The 27,133-nt window shown below is 42.4% G+C and overlaps 1 protein-coding gene across 10 annotated transcripts in view; it reads right to left on the bottom strand.

The window, feature by feature from the left end:
* PPEF2 (protein phosphatase with EF-hand domain 2) overlaps nucleotides 1-27,133 on the bottom strand; it is a 703,213-nt gene that overhangs the window by 352,793 nt on the left and 323,287 nt on the right. For all 10 annotated transcript variants that reach the window (XM_069626300.1, XM_069626309.1, XM_069626302.1 and 7 more), the window contains one exon: nucleotides 4,182-4,228. In XM_069626300.1, the coding sequence (XP_069482401.1) occupies nucleotides 4,182-4,228 (47 nt within the window). The remainder of the gene's footprint in view (nucleotides 1-4,181; nucleotides 4,229-27,133) is intronic.

Genomic DNA, 27,133 nt, shown 5'->3' with positions numbered 1-27,133 from the left:
GTTCCTACATGGTGGTGGATCCAGTTTGGACATGTTTCTTTACTGTGGCATACAGTGGTCGAAGTGTATGAAAAGAAGTAGTGGCCTGCCCCAGCTCCCCACAAACCCATTGCTGTGCCCCTCCTAGATGCAATCCAAACCCTAAGCCATTTCGGAACGGTTTCTTTTTAAAATAAAAGTATAGGAACAATAAAACATAATTTTAAAAAGTAGAGGAGCACCGCTCCGCCCACTTCAACCACTGGCTGCACGGCATTTTTAATTGGGCATCAAGGGTGAAGGCGTCATGCTTATTGTTCACATGTGATACTGGCCTACATTTGTGGGCCCAATCTGGACAATCTTCACTGTGGCACAACATTTTGTACAGCTAAAGCCAACAGGAATATGTTATTTTATGGTAACAGTGGCATATATTGGTGCAGCCTCGATGCTTATATGGGCACAGCCAGGATCAACATGTTTTTTATACTTGAATATATTATGGGCAAAGGCATCAAGAAAAGGTGTTGGAAAATGCTCCTTTGCAATGTTAGTGACATGTTGCATCTATTGGATTTTTACATGTTGCCCTACAAAACCCACTGCAAACTGTGGCTTTTTACACAGCTTTTGACAGTGTGCTGAAAGTGCAGTTTTAAGCAATTTAATTTTATTTAAAATGCTTTCGGGGAAGAACCCTGCAAACTCTCTTTTATTTGGTCCTGGCTCCCTCGCTATGCTCTGTCACTCTTTATATTCAGGGAAAACATTTGTACACATCCTATTTAACAAGCATTGGCAAAGTCAACAGTTTTGGCTTCTGTGCAAGTATTAGGCATTTGGCAAGCACTGCTATTAAATGCCCAGGTATTCACACCATTTTGCATCTGCTACCGAGCCGGTCCGATAGCACAGTGAGTAGAGCGCTTGCTTTGACATCTGTGCAGAGCCTGCTGACTCAGGTTCGAATCCCGGCAGGGCCAAACTCAGCCTTTCATCCTTCCAAGTTCGATAAATGAGCACCACCCACTGTGGGTAATAAGCAGCGCTGCGAAACCTGAGGGGGTTTCGTAGCGCTATATAAATGCTAAATAATTATTATTATTATTATTATTATTACCATCAAAGGGCAGTTAATACTACTACGTCTGTGCCTGGCAAGTGCCTTTGACATGCCTTCACAAAAGCCCAAACTGTTGGCTTTGCCACTGCTTGTTTTTTTAATGAATACACAGAACTTAATAAAATATCTATTTACTGAAACCAGTTTGGCCTGCTGGCCCTTGATGGTGCCCATCGCAATCCTCAACTCCTAGTTCTATTTGTGCCCACTTGTATGCCGCCGACCCACTATTGATTTCTAGAGACGTCACAGAAGCCAAGCCTGCTTACAATGTAAGGAGCCTTTGCTGTAAACCTAGAGACACAGAAAAATGCATTTGGGAGAGTGAGCATTACAAGCAGGCCATGAGAATTGAGTTTATGCATACCCACAATCCTTTGCACTTTCAGTTTGCATTCCTACACAAAGGAACACAAATGTGTTCCAGTTATTCGATTATGCATAGCATTATTGACCATGTACACGTATCGTTTCTTTCTCACCCACATATTGATAGGTGCCAATTCGAGGCTCTTTGACAACCTTTCTAAGAAGGAATGCTGTTTAGTCATTTGCTGCTTTCCTTATTCACATATTGTTGCTTTTTGCAGTATTAGGGGATTTGTTCACATATATCTTTTTTAAATCTGCAACTATTCGTACTTCTGACCGATGTCCAGATCAGGGGCGACAATAAGTCATCATAATTTTGTTGCGGCTTACATGTCATGCTACTGGATTAAATGATTGTTAACCTATTCTACCTCTTGCTTCCCCAATCTTCTAGAGGATACTGTATGCTATGCTGTGGTTTGGATGCCTCCAGGTACTAACAACGAACAAAAAATGGGAACTCAACCGCTTCAGCAGCGTTATGAGTTTGAATGCACCTCACCTGGGAGGTTAATGAAGGAGTACGCATATTACATTACTCTCAAGCCCTGTCCCCCTACTTGCATAAGGTTCATACATGTATGTACGCATTGTAAATGGCATAGGGATGTAAACATTCAACATTTGCCCAACTGGCTGTCCTATAGCTGGCATTCTCTCAGAGTAATTGACTTTATCACTTGCCTAATGTAATGCTTAGCACAGGATTAGCCTTTGCGCTGTCAAATAAGGCCAGAGCCACAATTGGGATAAAAGGCTGGCTATCTAAACCGCGAGACTTTGTTAGTAGGGGAACGGCTTGCTGGGTAGTGATTTACGTTGCCCAGGGAATGCAATGCAGCTAAAACTATTTTATAGTCTGGAGACTGGGATTATCCACATTCCTCAACTTCTAGAGTGATTAAACCATTTTGTGGTAACAATACATCTTTTCTTTTAAAGGTCGGTGTGCATTCAATTTTCTCAAATTTTTGTCTTTTGAAACAATACAGAAATGTTGTTCTGTGAGCGCCCTGAGACATTCTTAGGCAAACTGTGCCAGCTCATGGCCATTGTACAGACCCAAATATTACACAATGCCACCTGCACCTGAAATTTGGAAAAATACCTGTGACACTGCCTGGCTCTGTCCCATCGCAGAGCCTGATTACCCTGTATGATGGTAAGTGGAGAGGTCCCTGTGTAACTATGCTGACTGGGCCGCTGTCACGAGTATCTGACAGACACAGCACGAGGCAGCACACATTAGTTACGCTAATCACGTAGATCAAGTAACTCTGATCAAAGATGAAAATGGCACTGCTCACTCCTTTAAATCATCCAGGTTAGTCAATAGATTAGCTGTTGCTTGACAGTCTCTTAGTTACTATATTCAGACCATTTATCTTGTGCACCTTATTAGTTCGGGTGATTATTTATAAATGAAAGGAGGGCATGGCTGCCAATGCGAAAGTGACCAATTTTGAAGAGACTGATTTTCCCTGGGCTCTGACAAGCCGGCTTACATTTCAAGGTTATCATTTCTGAAATACTGCGGATATTCTGGAAACAGCAACTAAGCAGATGAAAACCCATTTCACAAGAAACTCCCCATCACGCAAGCTAAGAAAATGGCTATCTTGTGGAGACAAGCACATGCTCTACACACAATCGCATCCTACTGACACCCCTAACATACTGCACCTACAATCAGATACTGCTTACATCACAAAACATTAGACCAACACCCACAAGTAAGTACATGGACATTTTCGGGAGACATTTTGGAACCAAACGTATCTATAACAGTTGTTTATTTTTAATACAAAATAAATACAAATATTTGGCATAACTTAAAAGCACTAGTATATATTATTTTAAATCTAAAAACAAGTAAAATCATTTTGTAGAAACATTAAAATATAGCGGCTGCCATTTTGGAAGTACAAATGGCTGCCAAATTCAGCACACAATACAAATGCAGGGAAAGAGTGCAAAAGGGGTGTGGTTTTGGGTGGAGATGGATGGCAATGAGTGAAAAATCATGTAGATTTGACGTAGAAATGGGAGTTAAATTGGGGGAAACATAAGCAAACAACACCAAACGCCTATGTACCCATCCTCACATGTCATCTCCATTGAAAAGCATTACAGACCCTCATTCACAGCTCATATTTGAAGCTCTTATTTTAATGACAATAGTTTCAGCTTAAAGGTAGCACTTTCAGCATCACTTGATAGCCAAAACAAAAAATTAACCAACCACCCCAGCCCATGGAATCTCTTTTTCAGAGGTTCTCTGAACTGAAGTAGCCTAGTCTTCACTCATGTCGCACCACCATACCCACTTGTCTGATGGACACTGATGTGCTGGGTCCAAACAGCTGCCCGTGTTGTGCTGTGAAATGAATGTGTTTGTGTGGTTCACACTTTAGAAGAAGTATAAGTAATAATAAAAAAAATCTGTAAATACAACACATTTACTAATGCATTATGAGCCTATTTTCCCATTTGTATTGTTACTCGCAGCTAATATTCCTAACACAATGGGATATTGATGTGTCGTACGTATAGTAGTTAAACCACATGGCTTACACCAAAGATATCTCACTACAGCAGTTAACTTTTAAAATTCGCAATTGCAGAAACATAGTCACTTAATAATGCAACAAAGGCAGCCATCATCTAGGAACAATTGTAATAAAGAACAAGCCTGAACACTTACCTTATAAAATATCAAAAACAAGTCATCAAGCCTTCCATGTAAGTCACCTGGCATGATTTGAGGAAAAAGATGACATCTGTTTAGTGTTTTCTTTTTGTAGAAGAAAATCATTAAGATTATATTGTTAACAAATTGAAAGCATGTTTGCAGAATCCACAAATGCTACTCAAGGACGAAAGACTTAGATCTGGGACCTTGGATCAGCTCTTTTGGTTCCTGTGAATGTTGGCATATTATGCTCAGACAATGTTGCCATAAAGCCTTTATAATAACATTCTCCATTATTTTAAATTATTGTGAGAAATGCAGTTTTGGGTTAGGAAAGCTTTGTAAATCATGTGTTACATGTTAAAAATTGCAAAAGCATAACGCAAATACATATCAGTAAAATGTGCAACATACTTACTACAATGACTTCAAAACATTGAAAAGAACACAAAATAACTCATGCTTTCAGATATGTGATGTGTTCTGATTAAAATGTTTATTATGGGTGATTAGCAGTCAAAAACATGACATTATGAGCACTTCTTTTTTTATTTGAGATGTCTACAGCAAAAACATCTGAAGTTTTTGGGAACATTTATATTTAGCAGATGGTATGTACTGTCGAGTGAGTAGATTGTAATGTTTAACAATAGTATGAAAATGTCATACACAATCAAACAAAACTCTAAAATGTTCATGTACTTTGTATTTGGAAAACATATTTTAAAGGCACTCCAGTTGTAATGCAGGGAACACAAATTGGGACACTGATGAAAGCATGTTTTTCTTTTTAATTCAACACACTGCCAGTGGGGGGCAGAAGTTTTGAGATGAAGAGCGATTTTTTTGGGCAACACAAAAAGCAGGGCCAGCCCAACCTCAAAATCATAACTCATGATTTAAGTCATTAAGCTTCACACTGGAAAGGTTGATCACTAATAGTCATGGGAGTGGCCGTGTAGTTATGGTTAAGTTACTGTTTCCATAGGAAGAGCACTTTTTGGGCGGCTTATAACTTCGCTCCCCCGGGACGAATCCTTACAAAACTTTGTCAAAAAAAGTATATGGGGCACTCTGAATATTTTTGCAAAGTTTGGTGAGGTTTGGTCCGGGGGGGGGGCAAAGTTATAGGGGGGGCTCCCAAAACTTCTGTTTTTCCCATAGACTGAATGTAGGAAAAACTTTGCGCACGGCTACAGGCCAAACCGCTGGACGGATTTTCACCAGATTTCCGGCAGGAGCAGCAGCTTGATCCTGAAAGAGTGCGTTTGTAAATTTGGTTGCCTTCCGTGTAGTACTTTTCTTTAAAGCGACCAAAAAGTAGGGCTTAAAAAATTAGTGATATCTATGTCCGTTCCGCGGTCACACTTCCCTGTTCGGTCCATGGACAAGACTCCGATTGGCTAAGGGGCTGGCGTCATGCTCGCGGACACGCAACGTCTCTGCCGATTGGCTGCAGCGAGATGTGTTCTGCGTCAGAATGTTTGGGTGCGCCCGATATCTTGGATCCGCCGACCGCGGAGCAGGTAGCAGTGGCAACAACCTATTTCGAAACTTATTTTGCTGTGTCAAAGTGCTTGGGGAGGTTTAGACACTAAGAGATGGGTGATAAACTGCTTTTGTAGTGGCGGTAGGTGTTCCTGATGTACTTTCTATGGCTGACTTGTTCGGGATGTTTGTACGTACAGACAATGAGGGGTCTAATAAGGGTAGTATTTCAGTCCGTACTCTGTACAGGGAACGTGAAACTCTTCTAAGGACACGCGTGCTGTTAGCGAACATTGAAATTGAGTACATGCCGTATTTACATTACTTTTTCCTATGCTTACGCCATTCGTTCAAACGCCACCACGGCTGTGACATGCTGCGGTGGTTGTGGCCAGGGCCTAGAGTCTTGGATGCATGGCCGGAGGCCATATTTCCAAGACTCTGGACCCTGGCCACAACCACCGCAGAATGTCACAGCCTTGGCTACATCTGTAGTATTGATTATCGATTAGCTCGTTGTGGGAAGTGTGTGCAGTCTTGGGTGTGTGGCCGAAGGCCATTCACCCAAGACCAACGTTATAAGCACTGGAGGTTTAAGCCACTGTACACCCATTACTTCTAATATCTATGCACACACAGCTACGCCTCCAGTCTCTGGCCAGAAGCACTGAAGCATAACACACATATTCATATACCCATACTACGGCACATCACTGAGGCGGTTGTGGAGATGACCTGCAGTGTTCAGTGCATGGCCAAAGGCCATGCACCCAAGAACAATCCTATAAGCGCTAAATTTATAAGCCAACAAGATTTTTATGTAGTGCAGTGGTTGTCGGCAGGCCGTAACCTTTTGTTTGCATGGCTGAAGGCTGTAGGCCACACACCGAAGAGTGTAGACCCTGGCCACAAGCAGTGCAGGACATCACTTTCTTTCACCACGGCCATACATTCCATTATGTATCTGGTAGGTCTGACCAGGGCCTGGAGTCCTGTGTACAAATTGAGTACATGGTCCACTTACAATGTTTATTGAATGTGTGTGTTCGTGATGTATAAGCAACCATGGATGTAATATGCTGTGCTGGTTGTGGCCAGGGTCTAGAGTCCTGGGTGCATGTCCGTAGGCCATACTTGCAAGACTCTAGGCCCTGGCCACAACCACTGCTGCATGTCATAGCAATGGATACACCTGTCATATTGCTTATGGATCAGGTGGTTGTGCAGAGTGTGTAGAGACTTGGGTGCGTGGCCGAAGGCCTTGCACCCAACAACAAATGTCTAAGCACTACAGCTTTAAGCTACTGCACACCCACACATTGAAATATCTACGGAGAAACTAATAAGACTCTATACTATGGCCTCATCCACTGCAACATACCACACCTATACATACACCTGTAGTGTCGCCCATCTCTCCGATGGCTGTGGGGAGGGCCTGCAGTCATGGGTGCTTGGCCGAAGGCCATGCACCCAACAGCACATTTATATGTAGTTTAGTTACAAGCCACAATGGGTGTGATATGGTGTGGTAGTACATTACTCAGGTAGCTGTGGGGAGGGGCTGCAGTCATGGGTGCATAAACGAAGGCCATGCACCCAACAGCACAATTGTACGTATTGTAGTTACACGCCCCAATGGGTGTCTTATGGTGTGGTAGTTGTGGGCAGAACGTAGAGTTTTTGGTGCTTGGCCGAATGGGCATGCACCGAAGAACAAAGTTATACACACTGCAGTTGTAAACCACCATGTATTTTAAATACTATATACCCCTACATTGAAAAATCTATGGCCACACACCCGAGTCTGTAGCCTGTGGCCACAACTACTGCAACATATTGCATATATACATACACTCGTACTGTAAAACATCATTCAGGTGGTTGTGGGGAGGGGGCATAGCGTTTTTGGGGGCATGGCCGAAGGCCATGCTCCCAAAACGAACTTTATACGTAGTGAAATTAGAAGCCACAATGGATGCTATATGATGTGGTGGTTCTGGCCAGGACCCAGATTATTGGGTGCATGGCCTTAGCCCATGCACCCAAGACTGAAGTCATAAGCAGTGAGGTTATAAGTGAACATGGGTGTGGTGTGGTGCGGTAGTTGTGTGCATGTCCCAGCGTCTTGCGTGCATGGCTGCAGACTATGCACCCAAGAGTAAACTTATAAGTAGTCAAATTACAAGCCCCATGCTTTTGCTATGCAGCGATGGTTGTGGGTAGGACCTATAGTCTTGGTAGCTTGGCCGTAAGGTGTAGGTGATAGGTTAAACAACGAAGATGCAAGGCCTAGCGTGCAGCCGCTGCAGCATATTAGTGCCATAGATTACACGTGTAGATTCGCATATGTATGAAATGACTGTAATATACTTACTGTTTACTTTGTTCAGAATCCATTTATGTCTTACATGCCTTTAGTACTTGGCGGAACTATCCTTTTTTAATTTCTGTGATAAATGAAAAAGCATGTTAGTGTTTGCATTTTATGAAGACCTATTACATTGTATAATAGACAGTTTAGCTTTTTTTTTACCCTCATATTTAGTTTACAAACCAGTGTACTGTGCATTGTGCTCAGTTTCTGTGTTTACTATGAAATCATTGGGTCTGGGGGAAAAACATCCTTGTCGGATTAAAAAAAACCCTTCATTTGCTATGCTACACACTATTTTTTTGTTTTCTTTGAGTGTTTCCTTCTTCTTTCTGATTAATGTTATATTTGTTGCCTTGCTGCTGATTAGAAATTAGATACCTGTTGGCGTATCCTAACTGTGCATTTATGGTTATGGATTTGTGATATTCATTCATCTGTGTCGTTGTTATACACTCTTGGGCAGTTAGATACCTGTTGGCGTATTCTAACTGTTTGTAGTCTTTCTCTTATTTTTTTTTTGGTAATGTTGACATACACATTAGTTATTAAATTTTGGCTTTAAGAAGATTAAATACGCATTTGTGAGATTAGCTGGCAATATCTGCTTTAGAGTAATGGTGCTAACATTACATTCCAACCATCCACATTTCTTTTTAATGTATGTAGTTTAGTGACCAGCATTGGTTGTAGCTCCTGCATGGTAGATTATACCTATTGTTGTAAAGGTTTTCTTTCCAAGTGACACTTGACCGCGTGTGAATCCAGTCAGCTTGCAGTTGTTTTTGGTACCGTCTGCATTATAACATAGAAGCATAAGTATTATGTAGTTACTATGTGTTTGTATCAGTAAGGTGGAGTGATTGTCTGAATTGCATATAGTACAACATCTGCCATGGTTTGCATTCTGTACAAGTTGCTGAAATGGAATGGATTCACAACTAGGTATGGATACATACACAAATCGCTCATTTGGAATTTGTTCCTGTATCACATTGCTACAGAGAGTGCATGTATGTTTCCACATGTATGAAATCTGGAAGATTTCATGTATAGGTATGCTTTTGTTTTCCAGTACTTGTAGTAAGTACATTAGAAATTCTTGTGGATCTTCTTGTGTGTTTATAGTGAATCTCACCATTCCAGCACAGTAGTCCAATTCTTGTCTTATTCCGTGAACACTGTACGTGTTGTTTGTTGCATTTCTATGCAGGACTAACATTTGCAAATACAATTGGTCTGTACTGTGTAAGTAAATATTGTTAACAATTGGTGGCATTTGAAATAGAATATTCACTGCTACATTTGCATAGCAACTTACACCATTTTCATTTGAAAATTTGAATGGACCAGCTAGTTCTGTATCTGACTGCATTTTTCGGCCTTTCTGTTCCTTCTTTGAAGAAGTACCTGGTTTACTTTCCCTAATAGGTTCTTTTATGCTTGTGGTACTTGATGAACCTTTAGCTTCTTTGGTTTTCTTTGAAGGATTTGCTATCAGATTCTGTTGCATTTCTGTTTGATTTAGTTTTCTTTTACCACGTTTTACTTTTTCTGGAACAGGATATTGTTTCAGATGTGGAGAGTACAGTGAATGCAGTCTATTGTATTCTAAACTGCAAGGAATATCAGCGTTCACTTTACTTGCATCAAAGTTCATTAGAAATAGACCGTCAAGTGTACGTAAGCGTGATAGTGCTACGTAGCTCATGCCTTCTTTAAAGACTGTGTTTCCTATATCTATCAATGCTTTGTCTACGGTAAGACCTTGGGATTTATGAATGGTTACTACATTGGCAAGAGTTAGAGAAAATTGTTCTCTATGTATATGCATGTCTTTGAAGAGAAGGAATCGAGCATTTGAGCGCCCTATCCTTTTCACTTCTGAAAGTTTGTCAAAGCGAATATTGACAAACTGAATGTTGTTGTCACGTGGGTATGATTGAAAGCCAACAACTGTACCCAGTGCCCCATTAACTAACCCTTGCTCCACGTCAAGGTTACGTTTAAGCATTACTCTAAAATGTAAGGATAATTTTAATATTTTTTCCAACCCAGCTGTGTTGGAGATTGAATTTTCTAAGCTATTTAGTCTTTTTGTGGTTTGCTCACACATGGGTAGTGTCATACCATGTACGTCTAGTTTGTCTGTGGCGCTAATTTCTATTATTGGTTGCATTTCTCTATTTAACATTGTTTCATTGAATTTGAAACTGCTTGCAAGAGTTGGCATTAAGGCCATACAATTGACATTTTTGTGGGCTAATTGTTCCATAACATCAGGAGCACATGCATTATCGCCATAAAGTGCATGAATGTGCCGGTTTTTCAATATTGCCTGTGCTTCTTGCGACAGTACACCAACTCTTATACTTTTTAAGATGTTGGCATAAGTGAGATCTGCAGATTGCTGCATGTTTTCTGATAATTCTCTGTATTGGAAATGTTGCCAAAGGTTGACATTTCCTATGCTGCCAACAGTTTTACGGCAGAGTTTGTGTCCTAAAGTTTTAAAAATAGGTTCACCTTTCACTGGTGTCAATTGTAGAAGATCTCCGAAAACGATAATGTGTTTTCCTGCAGAGTTCCGCGTAGTTTGTTTTAAGTACTTCTTGCAATCTGAGGTGAATCAAGGCCAACATTAAGTTGGAGACCATGCTCACTTCATCTATTAGTAGCATTTTCATTTGTTTTAATACTCTGCGTAGTTCCATTGCAGCTTCTCCAGAAGGTTTGTAATAGTCTAACTTGTTTTGGTGCTCTACTGGAAGGAGTAGTAATCAGTGTAAAGTGACACCGCCTATGTTGTAGGCAGCTAATCCTGTGGGGGCAGTTACAACAGCTGACAGTTTGTTGTTTGTCAATTGTTGAAGGAACTTGCTGATGATTTTGATTAAGAATGTTTTCCCAGACCCAGCTTCACCACTGACGTACAGAAGTATAGGTTTGTAATTTTGGCAGGTATATTCGTTATTTTCATGTTGCACACCATGTACAATTTGTTTTGTTACGTCTTCAAAAATGCTGCGCTGATCTTCAAGTTTTGCTTGTTGTACAGTTAGGTCTTTTATATCTTCTTGATAGTGACACATGGTGTTTTCCACTTCTGTCATAGCTAATTCTGGCTCATTTGCTATTAGTGGCTGTTCTAGTGGTTCCTGGCTTCCTGTTACAGAAGGTTGACTACTGTCGTAAGAGTCCTTATCTAGTTGGGCCTGCAGTTCTTCTTCGTGTTGCTGATCATTGTGTAACATTGTTTTGTATTGCGTTAACTTCACATCGGTGATAGGGCTCTCATTTGCTTTGAAAGCATCTTCATAGCAGTCATAGTTATCTAGTATCTCTTCCTCTTTTCGCCACGGTTTAAAAAGTTGTAGCAGAGACATGTAATATAATTCTTTTTGTTGAGGAGTTTTTAATGACAATTTAACATGATTAATTAAGCTTCGTTTGGTAAGTTTCACTAAGCTGCCTTCGCAATCGGTTACTTCATATCCACCTTTGCTTTTATCTGGTTTTACACTATTTTTGTATGCAAAGTTTTGTGCTATGTGGTATAGACACATGCTTTCCAAAGTGCTACTCCTGTTCGGATAGTATGTGTCCAGTAAATTGTTTTTTAAAATGACTTGGCTGTTGGGATCATTTCTATGTCCTCATATGATTTCAGAACTCTTTTTCTAGATTTAGCAGGACCAAGACGTAGCCATACTATGTTGTCTGAATTTCCATACAAAGCCGTACCGGTTAAACGATCTGCTGCTTCATAGGCGCCACATTCTCTATGAGAGAGCATTTTTATGCCTAAGCTGTACAATTTCTGCGATAGTGTTTTATCTGATGCTAGGTCAACCCACAGGTCTTGAAGCTCTGTTTTTTCTGCTTTTGTTAAGTAGGCTGTAATATATCGTGCAACAGCAGTAGAATTGTCTGCAATGTACTGCACATCTATGTTTGCATTACATAACAGGGCAATGATTGCATTGTAAACATTGATATATTTTGCTTCTTCTGTTCTTTTTATGTAATACGTGTTCTTAGGTGATTTACCTTTACCGACGACAATATTTGCCACATTTGTGTCTTTGAAATTGTAAAATCTGCCCATGCAGGTCACTAAGCGTCAGTTGTGATGGGATTTCACAAGTGACATATTTTTGGATGAACTGCAAAACAGTGGCATCACTGTTGTGACCAAATTTAGGTGCACCTTTGATCCATAAAAGCATGTGAATATGTGGTGCGCCTCTCGCCAGATATTCTTTTCTCCGAGAAGTGCTGCACTTCTCCGAGGGGAGGAACAGTTTTATTGCAAATAAAGTGTAGCATAGCAATGAAACGATGATGGAAATATCTTGACACATTAACTGGATCTAGAGAGCAAAGTTCTCCAGGTGTTAACATATCTATGTTGGTTTTGTTGTTGTTTGCTATGCGTAGGAACTCATGTAAATCTTCCCATGCATATTCTGCACAATTTAGTGTCACAAACCAAGTTGGTGGTCCAAGGTTTCTGATCATACAAGGTACGTCTCTGTGCCGTCGAAACCAGTATTCTTTTGTACCACGCATGTTTGCCAACAAATTTGTTATACTTGATTGTAAAACCTCATCTTTTTCCTGTACTTTTTGTATTAATTGTGTAGCTGACATATTTTGAAAGTGGGTTCCAGATTTCAAAATGTGTGCAACTCCGTTACATAGCGTTGCTAGTTCACTTTCAAAGAGTAGGTGAAATATGTACTCCACATTTTGTCTAAATCTGGGATCTTGCGAATACATTCGTAATGAGCGGTATTCTGAGGCCGTAATCTGAGTGGGTCTATCATCGTATCTTCCACCTTTGCCAGTAGGAAATAGCAGTGGAAAAGCATGTGCTTCTATACTTTTTTCCCATATACTCATTGGTGAACCTTTGGTTTGTCGCATTTGGTAGGTTTCTAGTGCATCATCTATGCTTTCATTGGAATGCAATGGATGAATTGTGTACTGGTCCAAAAGAGTGCATACTGCAGCAGGATCCAGAAGTTTAAATTGTCCATTTTCTGATAGCTCTTGAATTATTTCAGTTGCTTCCCTTAAGGTTTATTCAATATTTATTTCCTTGTAGTACTCGTTATTGTCTTTCAGATATTGCAAGGCTTGTCTAACTTTATGTAAGTCCAACACTTGTTGCCAAATTTATTTTTCCTTTGTTGGAACACCATTTACCAAAGCAATTAAAGAATGCTCTATTGAACGTTGCACTCCTAGAGTGTGTACATTTTCGGTGAGATCTAATGGCAAATAAACTACTTTGCCACGAATGCCTTTCACCAATTCAGAGGGGGAAATTTTGCTGTTTTTGGGTGAAGGCATATAATTGCTTGAAATGGGTGAACTGTTTGAATTATGATGCTCTCATACAAATTGAGTTGTTGCAGGGTTTTGGTAGTGGGAACAATTCCAAATTATTTGTGATAGCACGTGAAGGAGTTTGGCTGTTGTCTAGTTTTGTAGTGCAGTAACTGCAACAAATTAGGGGTTCTCTTATTTCATATTTGTTTTCTACTAAAAGGTACAGAGCTAATTGAAACCATTTGGAATCTTCATTGTCTTCTATTTTGTATGCTATGTCTACATTTTGTGTGCTCCTTTTGTAAAACGTTCTGCGGCAACACACACACACATGGTTTAGTACTTCAGCCGATGCACTTTTAAATTTTAGTATTTCTTTTTTGTATGTGTGTAATAGAAGTTCGCTATGTGCAGGTTTGTTGCTACTCTGTTCTAAAACTATTGCATTTTGTGAGTGACTTTCACTTCCAAAATATTTTCTCTGGATACGGTCAATTTCTTCTTGTAGGTATTTGGGTGTACCATGCAGAAGAGTGTAATTTAAATTTGCCAATTCTGAAGCTGGACTTTTAGCATGGTATATTTTATACACTAGATTTCTTACATTTGAATGATGTATTGATATCCTTTTGATATCATGGAAGGTGCTTTTGCAAATAGGTCCAGAAATGCAGGCTAATGAATGTCCTTGCAGTCCTGTGTATTTGCGCACTGGGCAGATATTCATATTTTGCAGCACTTTCATTTTTATTTTGTCTTTACCTTTCACATACTGATTGAGGAATTGACGTAAAGATTTGAAAGATTTGTTAGGACTGGCACACATTGATGTGCACTGCCATTTGTATAGTGGGCGGTCTGGTCCAGTCAAATCGAGAGGTAATTCTGAGTTTTCAGGGGATATTTTTCGAAGCACTGCTTCTTGTTCCATGATGGTATTATTGATTTTTTCATACCCTCGTCAACTGCCATGGATGGCAATTGTGTTTGTTTGCTTTTGTTTGTATGCTTCTTCATTAAAATATGGTTCTGTGGTTGTCGTGTGACTCCATTCACCTCCACAAATATGTAAGAAGTTATGTTTGTTCACATTCCATTTATTGCTAAGTTTCTTTTGTAGTTTGGTACTTAGTTTCATTAGTGATTTCATCCTATTTAACACTAATATGAACAACGTCCTTTTGAGAAGGATTGCACTGTCCACGAGAGCTTGTAGGATTAATTTTCTACGGTAGATTTTAAGGGTTGACAATGATTTCGGTCCTGTTCTTATAAGATTCTGAAGGACTCTGTGGCAAAACATTTTTGCTAAAATATTTTTTTTACTATGCGTTCTTGTTACTATATCAGGATTAATAGGAGCATTGTTAGAAATACTGGTAGGCGATTTCTTGTGAAGAGTTTTGTGTTTCATGCTACATTTTGATGGAGGAGGTAAAGTTTCGGTAGTTGAAGCTTCCTTTGTTTTCCTAAACGACTGTATTAGCTGTTTTGTCCCAACGTTCTGTACAAACTCTGCTACAGATGGATGCTTAGGTTTGACACTTTTATTTTTATTTGCTCTACGCTTCCGTTCCTTTCTACGGACTTGCTTTTTGGTAGGCATTCTTTGGGGTCTGTTGAAAAAAAGAAGGCATGGTTTTGTCTGTTGTACAATGTATGTGTGCTGTGTGCATGCGTTGAAGGGGAAACTCTTTGTGGTGGTGTGTCAATGTGCATTGGCCTCTTACAATGATTTGGGAAGGCTATTTTTCTGTTTGTATACTACTACAATGTGCTTGAGATGAGAGTACAAAGTGGACTAGTGGTGAGCAGAAGTATTAATAGTAAACGTAATGGCATACAATTAAAACATCTAATTGTTTTCTAGTACTAACATTCTAACATTTTTTTTCTTATTTGCGTTCCAAACACACAGGGATTTCTGAGCCATTCTGCCTGTTATTCTGTACATAATAAATGAGGATTTGTGGGTACAAGGGTTCCGAAATCAATGTTTGCTTTGGTGTACAAATTAAATAAATAACCCACACAGTCTCTTTGAATAATAGTTAGAATATAAAGGTAGTACTGTACTTACTTTTTTTTTGCTGAATGACCAGGTTTCTTCGGATATGTCGTTTGCAGTGTAGATGCTGTTGATTTTCAGGAGAGTAGTTTTCACTGCGAAAGTAAAAAAAAAAATGTTCTACCTTTGTGTGCTTAATGCAGTGATGTTACTATATACGTTACTTTTGCTTCTTTTATCGGAGTATTCGCCTTTCATATTTCAACATAGTGCATGTGCACATTTCACTTCCCTATGTGCCACCTCTATATGTTATTTGCAATATCTTAATTGCACGTGCTTCAGAAATTAGTACACTTTTTAGGTTATGAAAATGCCTTGTTTTTTAAAGCTGTATTATCTATAGGAGAGAGGTTTGTAAGCGATAGGTCATTATAGTAGATGGGAAAAATTCCTCTAATTTCCGATTATAAATATGATTCCGAAAAATCGGGAGACCCTCAGCGGGAGATGCCACCACAGCAATCGGGAGCATTTATTTTTCTCATACGACCGCACTGCAAGTAGCATTAATGTAGGCGGTACACGTTACAAAATTCAGACATTTCCTAATGGACAATAGAGTTTCGCACTCAATAGGGACGGTTGTGACGTACCTATAGGTTATGCCGGAAACATTAAGAAGTAGTGCGGTTGTCAATGAAAAATCGCATATCTTGCACATAAAGGAGGAGCGTTGGTATGTATTGCCTATGCAGAATTATTGGCATTAATTTGTTTAAATTAAATCATAAGGGTGGCACATGTTCTCTGATTATAATATGCATATCTGTACTTTATACTCATGCATGTGCGCATGCATGGAGATGTACGTAGAAATCTGCAACACTTGCCCAGTAGTTTTTGAAGTAGGTGCTTTGCAATGATATGCAACTTCCCTTCAGAGTCATCGATAGTACATTTGAAGTGCGAAATGTTGATGACAGAGTTTGATTTAGCGAAGATGATTGTGATTGGTGGGTGGCTGTGTGACTGCTTAGTTCTGTCCAATGTGGGAATGGATTCGCGATTGATGTAGAAAGGGTAGAAGGACTGGGTAAGAGTTACGTTCCACACGTACACACAGCTTGTCCGGGGGTAGGGCGTGTTGCATATGGGTTTCTACAGCAAATCCAGCATGGAAAGGGAACTGTAGGCTTCAGCCAATCAGATGTTCACATTTCTCTTTTGTGATAAAAGACAGTGCGTACACTGAAGATGGCAGAGGTGCAGAGAGTCAGGGTTTTGGTGCTTGGGGATATTTTTGTCCATGGTTTACAACACTATGCCGAGAGTAGGCATGTGGCACCCCATTTCGATGTGAGAGGAGTGGAGGTGGTGTGGAGCGCTGAGAGTGATCGCAATGTTGTGGCAGTTTTGGAAGTTTGCCGACACATGCGTATGATGACCACTCCGCATGTGGTATTTTTGCACTACGGTGCTTGCCATTTGGGCTACGCGACTTCATGTACTTTGTTAAAAGACTTGGAACAGTTGGTTCAAGCTGCCATGAACATCTTTCCAACTGCAACAGTCATTTTTTCTGGTTTACTCCCTAGAGGAAAATGGGACAACAGTTCTGTTTTCTGTCCTGATCAAAATATTGGGAGGTGTATCATCAATCACGGCATGCGTGCTTTCATGTTACGAGCTGGTATGTTTTTCTGCAGCCATGATAACATTGTGCCCAGTAATGCTGATTATTTTGAAGCAGATGGTGTTGTGTTGTCTTCTTTGGGAAATTCCATGTTCTTTTGGAATGTACGGCTTGCTTTAGAGAAGGTTCTATAATGGTTGTAAGAGTAAAGCAATAAAAAAAGTATATTGAAAAAAACACAAAATAACAGGTGTCTGTAAGGCATCTGCCCAAAAACAAACAAAAAACGTCTCTTTTCAGAGCCCAACTTAAAGGGGAAAAGGGGAATAATACTTAAATGTACAGTCGTCGCGCTCGGATCCTTTACGTGTCCGCGGACATGGCGGTGGTTTGCAGGCAGCGCATGTTAACAAGGGGGATTTTGGGGTGGAGACGTATGCAAATGAGAATGAACAGAGCTAGGGATTGGTCAGTAAAGTTCAGTGGGTGTGTTCTGAACTGAGAAATTTACTGAGACCGTCTTCTCCCTGACAGCAGACTAGACAGCCATGGCTCTGTGTGCGCAAAAACAGATTATCTAGATTTTGGGAGACTCCTAGATGCATTTGTTGAAGGTGCACGCAGAAAGTTGCGGTCTATCTGCAGATATTGGATTTCCTCATGTGGATGTACATTGGCATGGCGTGCGTGGAATGAGGTGGCTCGACTTGGTACCTCTCTGTACTACTTTACAGAAAGAGCGTCATCCTGATATAATTATCATTCATTGTGGAGGAAACAGTTTAGGCCATGTCTCTGGAATTTCTTTGCAATTTCCAATGAAGGAAGGACTTGCGAAGGTCATGGACATGTTTCCAAATGGTCAAATACTTTTTTCCCGTATTGCACAAAGAAAAATATGGCTGCGTTCTTCTGCATTTGGTCCACAAATGGAGAAAGCGAGGCGCAACGTCAATAAGGCTGTTTGTGCCTTTCTAAGAGATGTTGGCATGTCCTCTTTCCACAATGAATACATTTTGTTTCGCAGCTCTTTCATTTTTCGCAGAGATGGAGTCCATCTCACATATGCTGGCAATCGGATTTTTCTTTGCAATGTACAATCCGCATTGCAACCTTTTTTGCATTGACTGTACCCTATTTGACAATCCATTTTTTTCAAAATGTACAATTTTTTGACGCACACACAACACCACCAAAAGGCTCTTTTCAGAGCCAACACTTACTCCCAGCATACAGTCCCGCGACTCAGCACCAACTGGCACTGGTTACACCTCACAAGGTTCGCACGTGCTTTTGGTACGTTCCCACAAACAGAAAGCAACCGCCACATCCACGACTCCTGGCGAGTGCTTGCAAGCGGAGTTCCTCAACCTCATTCTCTTCTTCCTCTTCCTCCTCAATCTCTACATCCTCACCCGTATATATCTCTCTGCAGGCCCTTGGGGAAGTGGTGGCGGAGGAGGGTTTGGGGGTGCTGCTGAGACTAATGAAGCAACAGTACCCATGGATGCCATGACGGATACTTTCCTATTGGTCGCAGTAAAGGCAACACAACTCAATGTGCAATAGCCAGAAGCACAATGAGGATGCACTTGGGGGTGTGGCCATTTATAGGAGTGAAGGGGGGCGGCTCACGACAATCTTCATCACTCAAAAGCGTTCCAAAACCTTCAAACAATACGTACACAGCTACAGCTATTGTATGCAAAATGTGAAATGATGATTTTATAATGTGAAATAATTTCCCTTTCCACATATAACTTCTTTTGTAATGTTGCAGAAGCACACAAACTGCGCAAATTAATCCACACGCTCAGCGTGGGTGCGGCCAAATGATGACGTCCTGAACACATCCGCGAGGGAAATTAGTGCCCGCTGGACAGCAAATGCAGAGTTACAAACGTGCACATGCGTGGAAATGTCCTACGGACAGTGTTCGGGTCCTGCGACTAATTAAAAGTGCAACACAAGTGATACGGACAGTTAGGGACAGGCGCAATGTTCGCTGTACTTATGAGTATACTGCGCATGTGCAAGCATCACCTCATGACTGTACAGACAGGTCCAGTGTCCTTAGGACACCTCCATTTTCTTTGACTACGAACATGCCGGCCACCGCCCCGTTCTACGGACACTTCCATCTTGAATGCGGACGATACAGACAGGTATAGTATCCTTAAGACACTCCCATTTTGCTCATTTCCAGACATCCCGGACACCTGGTGTCTTCTAAGAACATGTTTTATCTCATTTATGAACGGTACGGAGAGGTACAATGTCCTTAGGACAGCCCCATTCTGTTTGTTTACGCACAACATGCACAGATGGTGCGTTCCAACATCACTTCCATCTTGGTTGCCATTGCTATGGTTAGGTGTATTGCCCTTACAACATCCATACTCTATTGCTTAAGAATCGCTCGAACAGGCGCGCTGTTCGTGAACATTTTATGTCTTTTTTTAAAATAAAAAAATTTCCCTCAAGCTCTTCAATAACAACTAATACACAAAAACTTTCCACATACACACACACACACACTTCAATCGCCGGAAATACAGGGGAAGCAGATATTGACACGAATACAGGGGAATTAGGATTCAATACGGGCTGATTGTGAGGGGAAAATTTGTGCAGAGAAGAAGGGATGGATGTTTCATCAAAACGTCTATTTTCCTCTTGAAGGTTTGGGGACGAATCACCCTTACCAACAAAAGTACACACAAATATAAGAAAAATGAAGCTCACTTTCTATTTCCTTGTAATTTGCCTTCCTTGCACTGCGTGCTTCCACTGTCGATCCTGGCTGCAGAGTTTCTGCGAGGTACTTGCATTGGAGGCATACCTTTTTTTTGTTATGGTATAATCCATTTCATTCTTCATGATTATTGAATGCATGGTTTTTATTTCACACGTTTAGGTTTCCATAATAATTTATTAGTACTTATCATGTCTTTATGAGTCCATTTTCAAAGTTGCCCATTTATTGTGTAAAACAATATTACAATTTCCGATACCCCCTGACTGTTTGGTTTCTGTTGACCTCATCCGCGCCCGTCCGCAAACAGACGCTCAGTCCGTGCCTTACAGATATCAATAGCAAGAGAGCTCTGTATGTTCTATGTTACTTGTATATAAAGTCAGTACATTGCACTACAAATCTCCCAAAATCATATGATGGTGCATATTTAGCAAAAAAACTTTGTTACCCCAATGTTATGATTACGTTCTACCTTCCAAAAACCTGTGAAATTCAGTAACAAAAAAACTTTGTTAAAGGGACGTTATGGTTAGGTTGCCCTACTAAAAACCTGTAAAATTCACTATAAAAAAAACTTTAAGGGGACGTTATAGTTAAGTTGCCCTACCAAAAACCTGTGCACTTCCCTAAAAAAAACTTTTCAAACGCCCCTTTATGGTTCAAAGTAAAACCGTAAAACCCCTGAAATTTGCCAGTTATGGTAGCCTAAGCAACCACACCTGCCATCACCACTATGCACTGCTAAAACTAACACCCAGGAAATGAACGATGGCCTCACAAATGTCATTGCTGACATCACTGTCGACATGACATGTTTAGCCCCTTTGTTTTTGTTCACTCCCATATCTATATATGTATATTCAGTCCAAACATTTCTTAAAGGGACGTTACACTTCACAGTAAAACCGAAAGACACTCGACATTCCCTAATTATGGTAAGCTAAGCAACCATAACTCGCGCCACCTACATGCATTGCTAAGACTAACACCCAGGACATCAAAGATGAATTCACAGATCGGGCCTCATATTTGAATTTGGGGTGCTGCTTAACACATCCAGCTCTGTCATGCTTGCCATTCAGTCATTGACACCCATTAAAATCTGATGCCACGCTGTTGTTGGCTGGTCAGGGGTGCCCATTGAGCTCCAGTGATGATCTACCCAGTCCACCACTTCCGATTTCAGGTGGGGACATATACACATCGCAGGGTCTCTTCCCCGGGGTTCACTGGTTTAATAGCTGAAGATGGCATTATGGCTTGCCGTCGTGCTTCGGTGTGGAGGCCGTCATCAGTGCTTCATGGGTATGTCTCTGCAGTGTTGCAGCATGGGTGGCGTGCCTTCTTACTTATGCCTCTACCCTCTGCACTCAGTCAGCGGTATCCGCTCGACATGGCACTGTGAACTTCGTCATATGAGACAAGGTTTTGCTATTTGGAAGCTGGGAAACCCCGGATATCCATGATTTGTTTGAAACCAAAATGTCCAAAGGAGAAAAAAACGAAAGTTATTTGAAAGGAAATAACTTTCAGGTTTCTCTCACGCAGACATTTCGAACAACTCGCTCCACCGCCACCGCCTTACTTACTTTCGGGCAGCACACTTTGCTGTGTGCCGCCGCCTCCGCCATCCCTCTGCGACATCGGTTCCCTTCACTTATGTGCATGGGAACTGGCACAGCAGGGGCCTTTTTGTCTTTTTTACTTTATTGTGTGGGTCTGATGTGTGGGTCCGATGCGATTACAGTGAACAACGGTGCAGGGGATACCACTGTATCGCACCGAATGGTAGATGTTTTTGAAATTTTCAGCGGTGTGTAATTTTCGTACAGCCGAAATTCGATCACATCTACCATTGTTTTTTTTTTAATATGGATACCGCAAACCCCAAATCCTTCATCCTCACCTCTCAGCCCAGCATGATGAATGTGGCTGCCACTCTCCCATGTAGCTTTCACCAAGGCGATGTTGATCTTGCAGCAACTTGCCGCTCACTGTCACCTCAACTGTTAACCAGCAACTATGGTCCTCAACACTTCCATTGCTGTTCTTTTTGCCAGAAGCAGATGGTAAGTTACAGAGAAGAATCTCTGTTTGGTTTGCTCCTCTAGAATGTAGCCATCTCGCTCGGGGTCTCGAGTGCCCCACCCCTATTGGGGTCCTTTGATGCTATTTTCTCTGGGGATCCTGAATTCTGTTGCTGGAAGTGTCTGTGTCTTCACACAACATATTTGCTGCCAATATCTTTAGGTCTTTAGCCATAAGCTTTGAAGGCATTTTTGTAATGTGAGTCTTGTTGCAGGCTTTCCTGGGGCTTCCTGTCATCTGCGACTAAGATCTCTGAATCTTGCATTGCCCGTTTTCCGGGGATTTCCCTACGCTTTTGTTTATGGTGTCTGAGTCCTGCATGGTGAGATTTCTAGGGATTTACCATGCGTTTCTCATCACAATGCCTCTGTTCTTTCAGGGTATTGGAGTCTTCAGCCTCCAGTAGACTCTGGCTTATAAAGTGGTGTATTGTCTTATGAGTTGCGTCTTTTGATAAAAGGAGGTGTGAGAGAGGCATGGTATCAAGAGACAGACACAGACACAAATGATGCAAGTTCAAAAGCCTTTCCTTGGTTAAGTGGGATAGGATAATACCTAACTAGTCATATTTCTATATGGGAGTAATCTAAAACAGTAAAATAAAAGAAGAATAGTCTGAGTCTGTCAGTCAAAACAAAAAGGCTGTCCGTGTCAAACCTTTTCATGTCCTCACTCTGTGGAATAACAATGTGCAGGATAAATGGACAAACGTAAATAGTGTGTAAAAGTAATAACCAGGGGAAGAGGAGGTAAAGAGAAAAATGTCCACCCCTGCTTCAGTCTCCTCCAGTGCAGTACCATCATCAAAACTGCTTTTAGGGATTCTCCCATCCCACTTAGGTAGGGGACATCTATTGAACCATTTGTTAGAATGGTGCAATATTACCACGGACACATGGGTGCTATTCCTTTTTGTTTTCTGATCTTGAAGGATGGAGGTCTGTGACCCATCTTGGACATGAGATGCTTGAACAAGTTCCTCAGGAAGGACAAGCTCAAGATGGTAACACTCTTGCAGATGCTCCAGGCTCTGGAGTTCCAGGATTGGTTGTTGTCAAGTGTGTTTCTGGGTTTGTAAAAGATCTCGGGCTACGCTAAAGTCAAGACTGTTAGGACTTGGGGCTAGCTTGCCTTTTGGTTGTAGTCCCTGAGCTTCTACCCGAGGCTACAGCCAAAAGTCCCAGGGCTACAGCCCTCCCCTCCCCCCCAGTTGACGTCCTGTGTCAAACAGCCTACTTCTGTTCCTCACTCTTATAACTAAAATAAAGAGGTAGTGGATCTTCTTGGTCCAGAAGAATGGTTGCCTTCTCCTGGACAGCGGATCACAGTTCCAGTTGTAAGGTGGCATCTTTACCGGGGGGAATGACTCCCTTCCTGAGGTCTCAATCCCTTTCCAAGGCTCAAAAAAAGTTTCAGGTTGTAATGCCAACAAGCAGTAAAGTTCTCCATTCAACTCAAAAGGTAAAGTACTAGTTCAAACTTAATTCCTTATTGTCCATAGTTGCTCCCTCACTATTAGGTTCCTAGAGAATGCCTCCCTTCTCTAGATATCTTGCTCCTTGGTTTTCCACCACCAGGGGGAGTGACTCCCTTCCCCTGACTTCAATACTTCAAAACAAAGGATTGCTGGCTTTGCATCAAAGGTTTATAATTAATACCATACCAGGGGAATGACTCCCTTTCCCCTGGATCACTGGTTTGGTTCATTTTATTAACTCAATTACCCAGGAGAATTACTCCCTTCTCCTGGTGTCTGGTTCTCAGTGTTTTCCCCACACAAAACCAGGGGGAATGACTCAGTTCCCCATGACTCTCTTTTCACTTGGTTTTCACTTGGTCACTTGGTTTCTCAATGGCAGGGAAATGATTCCCTTGCCATGGCCTTCCTTGTTTTGTTCTCACTCTCTCTTGGCTTTTACTTTCACAGTTCACAAGACTAGGGGTAAGGACTTCTTTCCTATGGCCTTTCTTATACATAAACCTGTTGCTGCAGGTTCTTTGGGGTTTCGTCTGGGGTTTCGTCTGGGAAGAATTGGTTGACTCACCTGCCAAGTACGGCCACAAAGAAGATGGCTAGTGGTGATCTTTTCCACAACCTGCAGGTCCTCAACCCTTTTTTATCCTCTGTAGTTTGTTTCTGATATACCTGGTTTACTCTCCAGCCAGGTATTATCATATGGCCAATTACTTAAGATATTACCCTTGGGTATATCTGGGTCCCAGACCTCTGGTTTGAGGTGTCTCTTGCCCCTTCTCTCGATCCTGATAGCCCGGTTATGTACCTTCTGGGACAGTTCTTCTCGTTCGGCTTCTCGTGCTCTTGTGCTGCTTCCCTGGCATCTGCAACAGCTCCAAAGCACTTCTCTCTGGGCGGGTTGCATGTCTTGCCACAACGTGCAGTCCAGTTACTGCTTCTACCCAGACCTCTGCTCTTCCAGTTTCTCGGTCTGCCTAGGCACGGTCGATCCAGATAGGGATGCCTCAGCTCCTTCATTAAACATCTGAGTCAGTAGCAGCCTCTTTCTTCCATGCTGGATGTCTCCAGACTTGCAGATCCTCCTGGGAGGGTCTGACAAAAAGTAAGTCCTTCGTCTCTCTTTATGTTGAATGAGCAATGAAAGCTAGAATGCTCATTCAAGTTCTTAAGAGGACTCTACCTTTTTCCACTCCTCCTCCTCGACTCAGTACCTTACATGGAAATCTTCAATGAGTCATCCCTATTCTTCCTCGTCTCAGTATCTATAGGGTATTCAGTCTCACATATATACATAGACTGCGTGGTATGGAAGTGAGGGATGGTAAAGTGGGCCTCATGGACTGAGAGGAGGCAAAGGAAGTGGGTGGAGTGTGAGGGATGTTGTACTGCGTTCTTCCGAGATATCCTCCCTGATCCCCAGAGGGGATGCCTCCCCCCATGAGATCCTCCTTCTGAATACCACCCCAAGGGGGACTATCAGGTAGCGGCCTCACCTCCCTGGCCTCATGGGAAGGAGCTCCCCCTTTGGGAAAAGTGACGACATCTCAGAATTTGGTGCATGGGTCTCTCACCCTGTGCATAGAGGCGACTCAGCTCTAGGCATTACAAAACAATATTTTGTTGTCGGCAGTTCACCTAGCCGGGCAGGCAAGGTTCAGTCACCCATGAATGCAAATCTCTTCTGCTTCAGTGAATTTGCCCAGAGAGGAGCACTGGGGGATGCCTTCGGTGTGGACTGGAACTTTCCATTCATGTATGCGTTCCCAATGATTCCTGTCATTTCTCAAGTGATCAGAAGGTTGAAGTGGTATGAAACAGCCATGATATCAATTGTCACAGATTGGGCCAAGAGGGCATTGTACCCAGACCTTCTGGACCTGATCATCTGTCCTGTACTGCATCTCCCCAAGAGAACAAACCTACTATCCCATGAGAGGGGACTGGTTCTTCACTTGAGCATGGGTATGCACAATCTGCACACCTAGCTTCTGCAACGCTGTGGTATAGAGACTGGGACTTCCTTGAAAACGTAATGGAGGTGTCGCTTTCGACTGAAGTTCCAGCAACAATAGTGTCATGATGCCCGCTCCCGGGGAGCCGGTTCAAGCCCGGCGTCCCCGAAAGCGAACATCCAGTCCCCAAGGAAGGACCCAGCAACCCCATATAGGGGCCCTTTGGACAGTGTCCTGGCGCCTATGGCGCCAGGCTCATAAGACATCAGTCCTGGCGCCATAGGCGCCAGGTTCATTATGGGAATGCTTGGGTGCACTTACCTGATGCAGACCATGCTGCAGGATCCCGGCCTCCTTGAGGCCTGAAAGGAACTACTTTACCTGTGGGACTAATTTACCATCCGGGCGTGGTCGGGGAAGGATACATACCTGATTGGAGGAAGGATACATACCTGGAACCTCTTCCAAGGCTATTTAAACCCCACCCGAACAGCCACACATGCTACGCGTTGTTCTGCATCTAGCAGCTGGACGCTCACCGTGTCTGCTCCTGCATCTTGACTTCTGCCACGCCTGCCAGCATCCTGGATCACCTGCAAAGGAAGAGAAGAAGAGAACAGAAGAAGGAAAAGTCCTTACCTGCTAAACCCGCATCCCGGAGACATCTCGCCGACAATCCTGAAAAGGAAGACTTTAATTTAAAAGCTCATCGCGTCGATCGCTGCAGCGCCGCATTCCACTCACATTTACAGGGCGCCTCCATGTTCAGCAGCGATCATCCGGATTCGCAGTCACGCCCCAGCGCCTAGGGAGAAAAAGACCAGAACAAAAGGTGAGAGAGAGAAGGGAATAAGGAAAGCTAAATCTCCATGTTAAGAATTACCTGTTGATTCATTCCCTCTTCATTTCGGGTCCGCGCTGCATCCTGGCATTTCCGGACCCCGGCCCCTAAGGGGAAAAAAAGACATCAGCGTTAATGAGCAAATGAAAAGACATTACCAAAAAACGCTCATTAAAGACTTACCTGATTTCTACAAGGATTTCACCACTCATCTCGGGTCGGTGCCTGTTCCCCAGCATTCCGTACCCCGGCCCCTATGGGGAAAAAAGACACTAGCATTAGTACATTAATGCATGGACACAAGGGGAACCTCTTATCAAAAAACTTACCTGGAAGCCAAGCAAGTTTGGTTCTCACCAATCCGAAAATCCAGTGAAGTAACTGGATACCAACGCGCCCCTGCATCAGAAGCAGGATGGAGAGCTCGTCCTTCCAGACCCTAAGGTGAGACGATACGAGAAATCACAGAAGGGTTTCAAGGAGGGTGAGAGGGGAAAGTGGGAGGCCGATTGCATTACCCCGCAGACAGTTAATCCCCTATTTTCGCCTACAGAAGGATACTTCTGCGAGCCAGACAAGCCAGATTTGGGGGCCCGGTCCAGTCCGTCTTCCGAACCCTGCGCATCACCTTAGAAGAGGTCACAGCAGCGCGAACCAGGCCAGCGCCTCCGTGGGAGTCAGGTGAGCGTAACAGAACGCGAAGCCTTCCTACAAATTCCCACCGTGGCGCTATGGAAAGTTCTGAGACTGATCAGTTGGCCCAATTACTGGGGGAATTACGGGCCGAAGTACATGCCGCTCGTCAAGAGACTAATGCCCTCAGGAGGGAATTAATATCAAAGGAAAGAACTGATGACCTGGCCAGACAGCTTTTGCAAGGTCAAGCTGGGCAAACTCCTCTACCCGGTTCCGGAGGGAACCCCGCTCCTATGGTTTCCATTAACCCTGTGCAGATTAATCTACCTGGAAACATGCCACTGGCCCCACCCGAACGCTTTGCTGGGG

This window comes from Ambystoma mexicanum, chromosome 6p (assembly GCF_040938575.1).
Source record: "Ambystoma mexicanum isolate Mex_15411 chromosome 6p, UKY_AmexF1_1, whole genome shotgun sequence".
NCBI lineage: Eukaryota > Metazoa > Chordata > Amphibia > Caudata > Ambystomatidae > Ambystoma > Ambystoma mexicanum.
This window is presented reverse-complemented; position numbering and strand designations above follow the sequence as displayed.